This window comes from Lytechinus variegatus, chromosome 16 (genome assembly GCF_018143015.1).
Source record: "Lytechinus variegatus isolate NC3 chromosome 16, Lvar_3.0, whole genome shotgun sequence".
In the NCBI taxonomy this organism is placed as follows: domain Eukaryota; kingdom Metazoa; phylum Echinodermata; class Echinoidea; order Temnopleuroida; family Toxopneustidae; genus Lytechinus; species Lytechinus variegatus.
In genome coordinates, this window is record NC_054755.1 from 13310570 (window position 1) to 13325764 (window position 15195).

The window sequence follows — 15195 nt, forward strand, 5'->3', positions numbered from 1 at the left end:
GGGATCTACAAGTAATATGAATTGATACAAGCAGCTCTTGATTGAAACAAATCAAATAAAATGCTATTTTCTTGTAAAAGTAAAATTATTTTACATACAAGTACAAAACTTCATTCGAACCTCGCCCAGGAATTTTTTTTACGACAAACTTTTAAAATATAAGATATTCATATTCCATAACATTATGGGACAACTGCTTGCGTGTTAATAATAACCAATCCAACAATCCGTTGGAAAATGAATAAAAGAAGAACAAAACTTTTATATTTTATTGACCAGTACCATAGATTTTTCAGCTTCATCATGATCTTAAAAAATAATTTGGGCTCAAATGAACATTAAGTGTAATAACAATAACTTTTTGTCAGATGAGAGTTATTATTTTGTAACGTATTTTATATGAACGATTCATCTACATTACAAATGTTTTGAATAAATTCAAATACATGATGTGAAAGAATGGTGCTTCTTCTTAACAAAGATATCAAAAACATGAAATTTGACCAATATTTAGAACAGCAGTTTACGAGGTAGATATTATAACAAGTTTTGTAAAACGGATCCCAGGAGTACATTGAATGAAGGGAGGGCATATTATTGGGGTTACATTTTGATTATTCTCGCCCAAGTAAGTTACTTTGGTACCTCAAACATAAAAAAGGTTTCATATATGGAGAATGTTTGCTTGACTAATGAGGGAAATTGAAATGCTGTTAAAAATATATAAAGTTTTCTGAAAACTTGCCGTGAGTTGCCGGTCACAATTTTGATCTACGGCCGCCGTACGGCGAGTCAAAAACAGCAGTTTTATTTACTTTTTTCAAACTGCCTATGTAGCCTATAGCTGGTACAAAATATGTTAAAACGGTCGTTTGCGACTCGCCGTACGGCCACCGTAGTGTAAATGTGACCGAGGTATTAGTTAGATATGTACAGGTTTTACTTAAAACTAATCAGTCAAATTGACTAGACCATGCAGTAGTCAGATCGTTGGAAATGATATGACAATCACTGATAGTCACGTTTCTGACATTATAATCTAGCCAGAAATCACTCTGTTCGAGTAAAATACGACTAGAAAATAGTCAAATATGACTAGAATGACAGTTGTGCCCAGCTGATCATAATATTAACTAGTCATTTTTGACTGATTTGTTTTTAGAGTGTAAGATTCGAAGACCGATAAGAACTTTATCCCTATTGAGCAGGCAAATGTAATTTTTTTATTTCTTTTTACAACAGCATGCATGTGACCTTGCTGAGCATGTCAATTATTATTTTAATATAATTAAGATAGCAATCACTTCGCTTTAGCTATCAACAACGACTCTTGCGGGTTTCTCCACTCTACATCCATCATTAATTATGATATTAACGAATCATGAAGGATTCTTAAACCTGAGGGACGGATATTTCATCATATAGCTGTTCTTTAAGAACGACTGCTGAACCTTCCTCATGCGCTCAATAATCACCAATGAACATTTGGCCAATACATTCCCCCAATAGTTCGAGATGACCTTTGGGTTGCTTTTAGTTTGATTACTTTTCAGGCAACAATGGATATAAACATAAGGTGGTTTCAAATTAAATTTGTAAACAAAATATTGTATGTGAAAGATTATCTGTTGAAATTTAGTATAGTAGCGAATATGAAATGTACTTTTTGTATTGATAATGATGATTATGCATATATTTCGCCTTTGTATTCATTCTATTGTTATTTGGTCGAGAATAGAATCATGGGGCCGATTGCACGAAAGGGTCTTTGCAAGGACCGTCTTTCGTGTCGCCCATATTTTATGATGCGCCATGTGAAACGCATTTTAAATAAATCATCTGCAAACATATTTCATTCGTCCGTTAAAATAAACAAAATATTTGTTTATGAAATTATGTGATATATCATGAAATTGTATTAAATGTCATTTAAAAGCAAGCTAACGTCTTATTCTTTATCATAAATTTCAGAAACACCCCGCTTATAGCGTATCATAAAAGATGGGCGACGCGAAAGACGGTCCTTGGAAAGAACCTTTCGTCCAATCGGCCCATGGATATTTCAAAATACTCGAGAGGTGATCATATTAATGAATGACTAGTTTGTTTTTAGACTGTAAGATTCACAGACCGATAAGAAATTTATCCATAGTGAGCAGGCGAATGTAATTTGTATTCGTTTTTACAACAGCATGTATGACGTTGCTGAGCATGTCAATTATTATTTTAATATAATTAAAATAGCGATCACTTCGCTTTAGTTATCAACGACTCTTGCGGGTTTCAACACTCTACATCCATCATTGATCATGATATTAATAAATCATGAAGGATTCTTAAACTTGGTGGACGGTTGTTTCATCATTAAAGCTGTTCGTAAGTTAAAAAGGACTTTAAGAACGAGTGCTAAACAGTGGCGTACCTAGGATTTTCCACAGGAGGGGGGGGGGGGCCAAAAACATCCCCCCAAAAAATTTGACAAGCAAAAAAAAAATAAAATAAAGGTCTTCAATTTCGTCAGGGGGCAATAAAGGTCTTCAAGCTCGTCAGGGGGGGGGGGGCGGCAAAAAAGGTCTTTCAAGTTCGTCAGGGGGGGACAGGGATACGTCCTTTGCATGGGTTGTGTCTCAGGGGGGGGGCAGACTGCCCCCCCTGCCCCCCCCCCCGTAGGTACGCTAGTGCTGCTAAACCTTTCTCACGCGCTAAATAATCACCAATAAACATTTAATGGTGAATATCATTTAGTACAAGAAAGGATCACCCGTCGTTCTCAAATTTACTCTTTAACTTTCGAACAACTTTAATATAAAACGGCCCCTTTTTGTAAAGTAAAGTACGACTCTGTGAACAATATATGGTAATCTGTATATGAGTTTCTCAATTATTTTGATTGTGGAGAAGTGAAGGAAATGAAAGTGGTACATTTTTAGTCTATCAGAAAAACATTAAGCTAGTTTTTTAACCCCTTATGCAAGTATACTGAAATGAATCCAATCTCTTTTGATTAAAGAAGTGATTCTTCTATGCCACTTTCATTCACGTTTCCATTTGAATTTCAAATTTTCTTTGGTATCATATCAGAGCGACTAAAAATTTAGAGGTTTATAAAGAGACAGAATATATATTATCAATGAAAAATGGACCTATTTTGACAAATGAGTTCTTCAGAAGAGTTTGGTTGCAAAAGGGATTAATTTCACTCCAAGAAATTTTTTTTTTAAATTCTTCCATATTGCAATATTCTTATGCGAAACAGAATTTTCATGATACCCTACCATAAGAACATAAAATTGGTACGAAAAGAAATCTACCTGTCTTTTTTAAAAAGATATTTTCTTATATCTTATGATTTCAATCTTTTATATTGTAAAAACTTTTTTTGTAATTTGGCTCTGTGCTGCGATGGAAGTTTTATCTAAATAAACCATTCTGAATTGAATTGACTTCCAAAAAAGTCTGTGTGGACCTAACCCCTTTTGCAACTAAACTGAAATGGACTTATCACCCCTTTTGAAAAAGGTGATTCTTCCTTGCCATTTTAGTTCACATTTAATGGGAATTTCAACTTTTCGTTGTTATCATCTTATAGAGCTACTAAGATTCCATACATTGAGACAACCCCCCCAAAAAAATCCAATAAAAAAAAAAAAATCAAATTTGATGAAAAATGGACCTAACCCCTTTTGCAAGTGAGCTCTTCAATTTACAAAATGAAAAGAAAAATAGGCTGCTAGGTTCACTTAATGCGTATGACAGACGGCTGCTACAAAGAAGAAAAGTGAAAAACATTGGATTTTCAAGATGGTCGAAATACTAGGAGCCCCTGTAATAATATCTTGTTCGTATGATCCTTCTTATAAAGGTAAGACGCAAAGAATACAATGTTTGTATTATTTTACTGAATATGAATCGATCTTTCCAGAAAGTTTTTTTCATGTATTGTCCCACCTATTGAAATTTGCGTACAGTACCGTACCGTAATATAATTCAGGAACCGAATGCACGTGCACTCCACTCACACAACATGCGAGGTTAGTATGTACTAACCTCGTACAATAGACCGTGTTTGACCCTGGATTTCGAAGAAGTCGGCAAACATCGCTTCATTGCTGAAGTAATATTTGCCGAAACTCCTTCTCGCCACGCACCGGGGCTCTTGCCGGAAAGTAGTTTATTAAATATGAAAATAATAATAAAATAATAATCAGTCTACCGAGGAGACTACTAGGGTGTGAAACATTCTCTCTTCCTCTCTATAAATTTACTTGTATTTGGCTACTGCATTTTGAAGTTCCTCTTGAGTCTATGTACACGGGTGTCACCCATCTATGAATCGATAGAATATTCCAGATAACATGTTAAACATGTAACACTTATTAATAACACATGACATTCATGACATTATTTGCACCGAGCACAAGCCCAGAATGTCTGCATTAATTAATTGTGTCCTTATATTGGTTATGGTATACCATACATCATGTATTTTATATTACACACTTTTATTGTTCTCTTTTCAAACTTCGGAAGGAGAGGTCTGTTGACAGGCATCACACTGTCTTGATTGGGTATTGGGGGGGCCTAGGCAGTGCTTGTTTTTAACTCTTCATGCGTTGCGTTCGCATTATTGCACATCCGTAGGCGTGTTTCGTTCGCATTTTTGCACAACCACGCATTTCCCATAGACGTCCCCTGTCCCATTGTTTTTCGAACAATTGCATGCCCCAGAGCGTGGCTAGCTCCAATGTATAGCCTGGCATTTTTGTATACCGTACATGTGTACCAATCGATTGATCGCGCGTGCGACATTAGTTTAGCGTTCGAAGGATTATCGCACTTTACAAATTACAGAATCTTTGAGTTTTCCCAAAAAATCAATACATCCTGATCACAGCCGGAAGATCATTGAAAAAGGAGAGGATAAAATCAATAAAACCCTCCTCACAAACAATACCATGGCCAGGTTTATTGTTAGGAGTCTGTGACTCATGGCACGAATGTGAATGAGACCCTAAATTAATGCAACACAAAGGGGGTATACAGGTGAACGCATGAAGAGTTAATAGCAACAACGCGCATGCTGAGAAGCCCGTTCAAATTACTGATCCGGGTTGGCCAGAAAATAATATTCAAACAATCAAGGATTTGTGATGAGCCCCTTTCACGATCTCATTCAAATTTACTGAAAGCAGCGCTAATCCATTATGCGTCAAAATTTTATAACCACAAAAACGACAAATTGATATAGGCGTAAATATTCATATCTGAATGACACGCGCCTTAAAACCCAAGCGAACAACAACAACAACAGGCCCTAAACGAACAACAACAACAATAATCAGTAGGCCTAAAAAAAAAGCAAATTTTGCTTACCTCGGCCTCGAAAGTGACTTCGCTTGTCTCTTTCACGGAAATACAAGGAAGCCTGTTGGTGGCGCTAATAATTTCACAACCTTGATTCAGCTCATCGGTAATTTTATAACTATATCTAAATTCTTTGAATGCGCAATCCTTATGATTAATTTACTATTAAATTATGGGCACCAATGAATGAAATACCTTTAAAAACATAATTAAAGATTATTATTGGTGATGATAATACTCATTTGCAATTAATTTAAAAAGATGACTGATAAAAAAAAATGAAATAATATACGTGCCTGGAAAGAAACCAGCAGTACAAGCTTTGACGAACGTCAATAATACGTATACGGTATACCAAAGTCTAAACAATGAAAAGATTGGACACTTCACGGACTTTGCGTTGTAATGCCTTGCGTCGATATGCGTGTAAAATAGTGTAGGTGCCTATTCTTTCCCTTGTCGTGTCTTTGATATGAATATAAATCGCGCGCCCTCTTCAGGAGAAAATTGATATCCACGCTGATTGATTTCTATCTCCGTGAAATCTTCACTAAAGATCAAGAAAATATACATATTTTTAGAAAGAAACTTCAAGGAGAAGTCACGGAAGGATCTAAATGATTCGGTAAGTGTCATAGCAGGATGTGGAATACCAAATCATACATGATGTTTTATGTGGGCAAAGCCCACTGTATTTTGGAAGTGTCGTGTGTGTCGCGTGCGTATGACTGATATTCCTTCGCACGCGAGATGATATGAACCCATGGGTGGGCCGAATGCACGGAAGGGTTAGGACTAGAGTAGACAGCTGGCAGCCGTCTGTTTCGAGGAGTTTTTTAACATTTTTCAAAAAATAATTTCTCCTCATACACAGACGGCTCGCTATCGTGCAGCCACCATTAGGGGACTTGCAATGCAAAATCCCCCCTTCGGGGCTCTTCAATTTTTGTCTTTAATGAATAAAAATTTTGAAAATTAATGCTACCAAAATGCAAATTAATATTCCCTCTTGGCATTAATTGCCCAAAAATGGAGAAAATTAAGTTAAAAGGAACAAAAACAGTGACTTACCTCGGCTGTCGCGCAAATTCTCTTCCCCGTTTTATCCGATCTTAAGTACATAAACATATGGCCATTGAGTTCCCTGTACAGATCGCGCTAGAACTTCGGTCTCTGTATTTGGTGAGTGAAGCCAACGGAGTTTAGCTGAACAACCAACAAAACAGAGACCGAAGCTTTTGGTCTAGGACTAGAGCGTCTTTTGTGTCGACCATCTTTTATGATGCGGGAAAAGTGGGGTGATTCTGAAATTTATAATAAACAAAAAAATTTGTAAGCTTGCTTCTAAATCAAATTTACACAATTTCATGAGATATCACATCATTTTTACTACGTACGGACAAAGAAAATATATTTGTAATTGTAGATAATTTATTTGAAATGCGTTTCAATTGGCGCATCATAAAAAATGGGCAACACGAAAGAAGGTCCTTTTGTTGGTCAACGTAAGTTGCCATCTTGGATGACGTCATCATCCTTACAGACGTATTTACCAGTCGCTATATATTGCAATTTGTGCCGCTGCTTTGTGCTTGTGGATGTGCGTGCGTTCGGTACTTGTCGCTCGCATTGATTGGCCAGGATATCGAAAATTTATTCGGAAAGCCTTGATAAAGCACAACTCATTGACGGCTGCCATTTTTTCCTCTCCAGCAGAAAATTAAAAAAATAAGGAATAACCACGGGAATAACTCATCGGTAACATATATTTTTAATATTTTCTTAGAATTTACATAGTACTTATCAAAAGAAAGATTAGAGTCTAACGAAAACAGTGGGCCTTCGTTTGAGATAATATAATGTCATTTAGAATCTAAAAGAAATTAAAATCTGGACAAAACCCGTCCTCCGAATTGCTGACCAGATTACACATGCAGGCTGGCACTAACACACTATCGTCGGTGAATGGGGATTATAGTAAAATGTCAGAAATTGTTGAATAAATGCCCAGAAACGACGGGGATATATCGGTGTTACCGTAGGGAACCACCGCGCCGTTCACGTTCACTTTGTCTTTGTAGGGCAGAACTGACCTCCAATTTATTGGATTCAACTTCAAGAACTATGTAGTCACACGTATTGCGAGGTTAGTATGCTATACTATACGAGGTAAGTGTGCTATACTCACCTCGTACTACGAAAGTGTTTACACAATGGATTTTCTAGTTCTACATCGCTTCATAACAGGAATAATGTTAGCCATAACTTATTCCGCTACTCACCAGGGCTTTTTCTGGTAAAAAGCGTTCCATTTTCAATTTTAAAAATATTTCCTTATATAAAAAGCACGTATATAAAAGAGCAAAAATCGCTTACCTCGGCCTGGAAAGTGGATTCGCATGTCTCTTCCACGGAAATGAAAGGAAGGTCGTTGGTGGCGTTAATACATTCACAACCTTAATTCCTTTGCATTGATTTAGTTGTTATCGTTTTTGTGCCTAGTGTAGTGTATTTGATATGAAGATAAATCGTGCGCCCTCTTTAGCTAATAAAAGGGTTCACGCTAATGACCACACAACACAGAAACGAGGGCTGAGGTTTCTTCTTGAGTTCTTTTATTGACCGACCAAAAAACAGCCTCTGTATGATAACAAAATATAAACAAGCACATGATTGATATAATTACCACACATTACATAATACAATAGCGGTATCAAAAGTAATGCAACATAACAAATTTAGATTTACATTATCAATCAAGGCAATAATCTACATTTTCTTCATTAACAAAGACAAAGTAAATAAAGAATAATACCTCTTTCATTATTAGATATAAAATTGTATCAACAATATTTTTGTATTCAGAACTTTCCATAGACCATGCACTCACCGTTCAGAACACTAATTCCGCATTTGCTTCAACATCTTCAGCCTACTGTATATTGAACATGAAGGGAAGTCCTTGCAGAAGTCCTATAATATAAAGATTGATGCTGTGCATGTCACTTACATACACAACCATACATGTAAGTGATACATAACTATGGGAACATTAGATTTACTATCAACACTGACTTTTTATTAATTTTTTTTATTAAAAGTTGTGCAAGAATTACTCTAATAAATTTAAATCATCATATCAAAATGAACATTATACATGTAGCAATATAGAATATAACAAAGTAAACTCAGGCACATAACAGATCACTATCAGGTGAGCTTTCTGTCCAATCAAATATTCAAAAATTGGGTAATTTATAACATGCATATATGTATATATATCACAGTAATAACATATCAATGAAATAAACATTCATTTTACTAAAATAAGATTATATAATATCAACTTCAAAATCAAACTTTCTTCTGCAGGTACAAGTACATGTACATCATCCAACAACAAAAAGTAGGAATGCCCATGCTACTCTCTCCCTAGCTAACAATAAAAGGGCAATGGTGCACATCAAAGTACAAAAGAATCCCTAAAGAGCGTACATGAATTGGCATTACTACTACCCCCAAAAAGGTGGGAAAGAATTAGCCAATGAGCCGAGAGGGAAAGAGTAATAAAGATAAAGTTGGCAGGTATAATGTGAAATATAGATTCATTATATACTAGTATATTATATTCAAATGCTACTTGTACTGAAATGAAATGATAAAATATACATACATGTAGTATCCTTTTAACTAGTTTTCTAAAGAAATATTATACAAGGAAAACCCAATTTACAACACTAATTAGACAAAAAAATTTGGAAATAGAAGAAAGCTACATATTTTTCAATGAGAAGGAAAATCAGCACTTAAATGACGCTATATGAGGGATATTCATGATATCAGGGGGAATTCAGTTCACATCGTTCGGTAAGTTTCGTAGAAAGATTTGATTTTATAAAACCTCTTATATTCGCGGAAGGGCCATGCAATTGGTGCAAGTTTGCATGCGCTTTGCCTTCAATTTTCCTGTACACGGCAGCACGTAATGCACCCATGGGCGTTTTGTAGTCATAAGTCACAATGACACAAGTGTGCTTGTACAAATTAACGAGTGGTTCCCGAAACTAAGATTTGGCCAATACATTCCCCCAATATTTCGAGATGACCTTTGGGTTGCTTTTTGTTTGATTCCTTTTCAGGCAACAATGGATATAAACATAAGGTGGTTTTTCAAATTGAAATTTTAAACAGAATATTGTATATGAAAGATTCTCTGTTGAAATTGGTATAGTAGCAAATATGACATGTTCTTTTTGTATTGATAATGATGAAACAATTATTTTGCCTAATGAACTCATTCTAATTATGTAATTTGGTCAAGAATAGAATCATGGATATTTTAAAATACTCGCGAGGTGCTTACTTGAATGAATGAAAACAAATTGTTTGGATTTTGTGGTACAAATAATGCTATTAAGTGTATCATGATGATCGTAAGAAGAGAGATATATTTAGCCAAATTGAGAAAAGAGAATTTACCTTCATTTACCCAAATTATGTCGGCTTTAAAACTTTAATTATGAAATGGAAAAATATATATGTATGAACCAAATTTTAGAGCAAATAATTTCAGAAAGAAATGGTTTTGTTTCAGAAACTTTTTCGAACAAGCTTGCAATCTGTCACCTTAATAAACATAATTATTACCAATGTTTATTTCTTAGATATATGTATCAGATCTCTTTTTTTTGCCAAATTTGTTTTGGCTGTGACAATTTATTGATTGTATAGTCACTTTGACTATATGTCTATGTATTATGAATTATACCGTGTTTATACTGTATGTCTGAAAAATTGTAAATGTTTATACAGTATAATTTTAAAATAAAGAACCCTGTGGAAGGGGGAAAAAATCAGGGGGATCTACTAAATAGTTGATATATACTAGTATTTTGCTCCCTTTTGTTGATACATGTAGGAATGTAATTTAAGTAACTTTCATGGCGCTCACGCAGTCTCACACCGGCAGACGTAGAAAAATTTTTCCAACAGTATTTCCTCCCAAATGTCACAGCAAGTCTCTCAATTACATATCAAGGTCAATATTCCAACCACTTTTCCAAATATCGCGATCAGGAGTGGCTATATTTTGGCTCAAAAAACAAATTCTCATTCAGACATTGCTTCACTCGGCCTGCCTGGCTCCCCCCTCAGTTTTGGTATGGACTGAAGTCAGCGACTAAAATTTCTGCACGTGGCTCATTACTACATGTACATGGAACTTCATATCAAAATTACAGTGAATTCGAGTGTTGCGACAGGATTCGAACGAATATGCCAAGATCGTAGCTATAATACAGCCGCTCGTGATGTTCGGACAAGTGGTGGTTGTATTCACCTTAAACTGTGACTGAGAGACTTGCTATGACGTCTGCAAACAGTAGGCTGTAGTGGTGGGGAAATTTGCTCGAAGTCGGCCAGTGCAAAATTGCATATCACATTTTTATTATGTTTTTAATAGATGTAGAGGGTTATTTGTATGTAAACATTTATGACAAATTAATTAGCTTTCTAAATTACTGAGCCTGTTCTACATGTACATGTTCCTACAAGTAAATATACCTTTGATATGATTCACTGATTATTATGTGCTGAAAAATATCTTAACCAAGGATACGTTTTTTTAAATGTCATGATAAATTAAAAATTTAATAGGTCCAGCTCATGAAACTTGGACATAAGCGTAATGGTGTATCATGGAACATCCTGCCTGAGTTTCAGGTCACATGACTAATGTCAAAGGTCAATAGCATCAATTAATTTTTGCCATGTTGGGGGTATTTGGGAAATTGCCATCATTACAAAATTTAAGAGTAATCAAGTACCATTTAAAATACTATGTTGGTTTACTTTCAGGTCACATAACCAAGGTCAAAGGTCATATAAGGGAAGTGAACTTTGGACATGTTGATGGTACATGTACATGTATTTGTTGAATCCTGCCATCGTAACTTTAAAGTTTATGGATCTAGTTCATAAAATGTGGACTTGAGGGTAATCAGGTATCACTGATTGTCTTGCACAACTCTTAGGTCACATGATCAAGGTTAAAGGTCACTGGGGTTAATGAATGTAGTATCTCATCATATAAATGTTGCTTTTTAAGATTTAATATAATACATGTATAACTATTCAGTACATTAGTTGCTTTCAAAGTCAGCAATGCTGCTGGTGTGAATCAGGTATTAAATGCGGGCAAGACTGTCAGAGGCATTCCACTTGTTGTAGTATTACTTTTTCATGTTAGGCATATTTTGAATTCATTATTTTCTCCTTTTTAGAAGTTCACTTAAACTAATGTATGAAATTGATTAGATGAAATGCATGCATTTTTAATGCAAAGTGCACTATTCGTGCATACAACCTTGTAATGCAAACCATGCAAGTTCTACCAACCTCCCGGGGGGGCCACTTACATTGACGAGTGGATACCATGCGCGACCAAAAAAACACGTAAAAAGGATGTCCTTTTCACGATAGGGCACGTTAACGTGATAAGGGTGTCAAAAACACAAAAATAATGAAAAAAGGGTATCTATTTCGCTAGGAAAATTACGTGTTTAGGGTCGAATTTGCGGGAATGATAAAACAAAATTAGAATGTTTTATAAAGGATGTAATTTTTGCCCCAACACAGAATCTGATTTGCGCGAGGTGTAGAAGGTTGGGTTGTACTAAACCAAATACGGTAAAGCTGACGACCGAAGGACCCCTAACAATAAAACATTCCCGTACTTGTTTAGGGGTTCATTTCAGGGAATATTTGCCAAGAGTATCGTTTTGTTTCCAATACTTGTTAAGGGTTGGGTTTCACACGCCAATACTTGTTAAGGGGTGCATTTTCAGAATATGGAAATTACGTGTTTAGGGTGCTTTTCGAGACCCCATGGTCGCGCATGGTATCCACTCGTGAATGGAAGTGGCCCCCCCGGGGTGGGGTCGTACTAAACCCAAATAAGGTAAAGCCGACCACCGAAGGACCCGTAACAATAATACATTCCTGTACTTGCTAGGGGTTCATTTCAGGGAATATTTGCCAAGAGTATCGTTTTTTTTTTCCAATACTTGTTAAGGGTGTGGTTTCACACGCCAATACTTGTTAAGGGGTGCATTTTCAGAATATGGAAATTACGTGTTTAGGGTGCTTTTCGAGACCCCATGGTCGCGCATGGTATCCACTCGTGAATGGAAGTGGCCCCCCCCCCGGGACCAACCTACATACATGTAATGTACTGACTATATTCATCCTCTTGCAGTAGTAAGCCATATATGCAGAAAATAAACAAGGAAAATTAATCAATCTAAAAGTTAATTGATTGTACTCTTCCTGAATTAAAGGGGGGTGCTCCACACTGAAAATTATACATGTGGTTTGTACAGTGACACACTATTTGCTCTTGTGACAGTATTTTGTCTCTGATAAAGGGTTAGAGTTAGGGTTGCAATAAATTTTCATGTTACGCTAATATAAAGATAGGGTAATACCCTATCTTAAAGTTTATGTTAGCGTAACATGAAAATTTATGTAGTTTTAAACCCAGCATTGAGGTTGGTCTTTCAGTTAGTGTGTGAAGTTTACAGCAGAGCCATTTTCCATGGAGCAAATGTCAAGGAACTTGTTTGAACAGATTGAGTAAAATCAGAGTATCAGACAAATACAATACTGAAAAAATAATCAAAATTGGATGAGGAGTAACAAAGTTATCAGAGTTTGAATTGAATTTTCAATGAAGCAGTTGTTCTCATGAATATGCAACGATTGAGTTGATGATGCTACCTTGGATTATTGTAAGCTTCCAGAAAGGTATATTAACCTCTTTAATGTGATTATTTCAAACTGTGTGATGATAGTTTTGTTTGTGTTTCTTTCCAGTTGATGTCTACCTCCATGACCAATTGTGGGGAGGGTCAATGACCTCAAATGACCTGGCTATAGAGGTCATGACCTTAATTTCTGAGCTGGAAGTTCTCTGTGATAAAGAATCGCATCAGGTAAGATTATATCCCAGCCCTTCAAGTCAAGTGGAAAGAATCATTTTTTTTATCAAACCCAGAATATGAAATAATCCTAATTTAGGGACTATTTTTTCACATTGGGGCTGATTTATTTTTGCTATTTCTTTCATTTTAAGAGTTAATTTCATTCTCCAACAGAAAATATCCCCATTCAGTATGTACATGTAGGATATATATTATCTCATTATTCTTGAATAGGCCTATTGTTTGTAGCAGAAACATTTCGGTTGCCCGAAAGTACATGGACATGTACATGTATTTCATTTGGGGAATCGTAGAGGTGATTTGGCAGAACTTTTTATAAAAGCAAAATCACCAGAAATCGCATGTTGCCCTCATGTATTTGATATAACCTTTTGATTTGGGATAAATTACATTGCCTTTTAATGCTTCTTTATTTAGCTGAACTACTAAACATCATGCAAATTGAGATTTGATGGTTTTTAAGTGATTGATCGAAAACCACTCTGAGTTTCAGAATACCGCTTTGTGCATCCATGCCCTCTATTCCTCGAACGGAATGTATTTGTTTCAAATATTTGTTTGAATTTATAACTTCAGAGGTGGGTTAAGTATGTGTTATGAACTTTTTTGCTGCTGTGACATTACACACTTGATGTGCAATTGAGACAAGTTGGAGTGTAGGATGAGGACACTTGGTACAGATACACTGTAGGTGAACTTTTTTTTCTGCCTGTCAATTATGTTATCATGGATGTCAATACACTGTACCGATCAGTTTACCATCAAAGACTGTCCTGCCGAGTTCCTATGGGAGTTACCATACACAGAAACAGAAACTGAAACCAAAGTGCATGGAATATTAGTGGCGAGGAAAGAAAACTATTATAAAAGCCAACGTTGTTGCTGTTGCTGCTGCTACTACTACTACAATACATGTACATCTACTGCATGTACTACATGTACTACTACTACTACTACTACTACTACTACTACTACTACTACTACTACTACTACTACTACTACTACTACTACTACTACTACTACTACTACTACTACTACTACTACTACTACTAAGTACTACTACTACTACTGTTACTACTACTACTACTACTACTACTACTACTACTACTACTACTACTACTACTACTACTACTAAGTACTACTACTACTACTACTACTACTACTTCTACTACTACTACTACTACTACTACTACTACTACTACTACTACTACTACTACTACTACTACTACTACTACTACTACTCGTACTACTACTACAATACTTCTACTGCATGTACTACTACTACTTCTATTACTACTACTACTACTACTACTACTACTACTACTACTACTACTACTACTACTACTTGTACTACTACTACTACTACTACTACTACTACTACTACTTGTACTACTACTACTACTACTACTACTACTACTACTACTACTACTACTACTACTACTACTACTACTACTACTACTACTAATACTATTACTACTATTACAACATGTACTACCAATACTGCTACTGCTACTTATACACCTGCTCTCTCTCACTAACTTCTTCTTCCCATTATACGGTCTGTAATTCTGTCTATTTGAATAATAGTATACAGAACAAACATTTATTCAATATGTAGGAATTTAATTATTCACCTTCATTTTAGAATATGATATTTTTAACTTAAAACAAATCAAAGTTATTAAGTCCTACATGTACATAAAATGTTTGGTTTTAAGTGAATCTTCTTACTGTCCTGCTGATGATTCTGGTCTAGAGCCCTCTATTGACAGATACATGTACATGCATATTGTGTATTTCTTTTTTTTTTTTTTTTTTTTCTTTCTTTCTT

General features: G+C 35.5%; 1 protein-coding gene across 1 annotated transcript in view; it reads left to right on the top strand.

Moving 5' to 3' along the window:
• The first annotated feature begins 3731 nt into the window (after positions 1-3731).
• LOC121429938 overlaps positions 3732-15195 on the top strand; it is a 50729-nt gene continuing 39265 nt past the window's right edge. The window contains exons 1-2 of the mRNA XM_041627198.1: positions 3732-3862; positions 13237-13355. Coding sequence (XP_041483132.1) covers positions 3802-3862; positions 13237-13355 — 180 coding nt within the window. The 5' untranslated portion in view covers positions 3732-3801. The remainder of the gene's footprint in view (positions 3863-13236; positions 13356-15195) is intronic.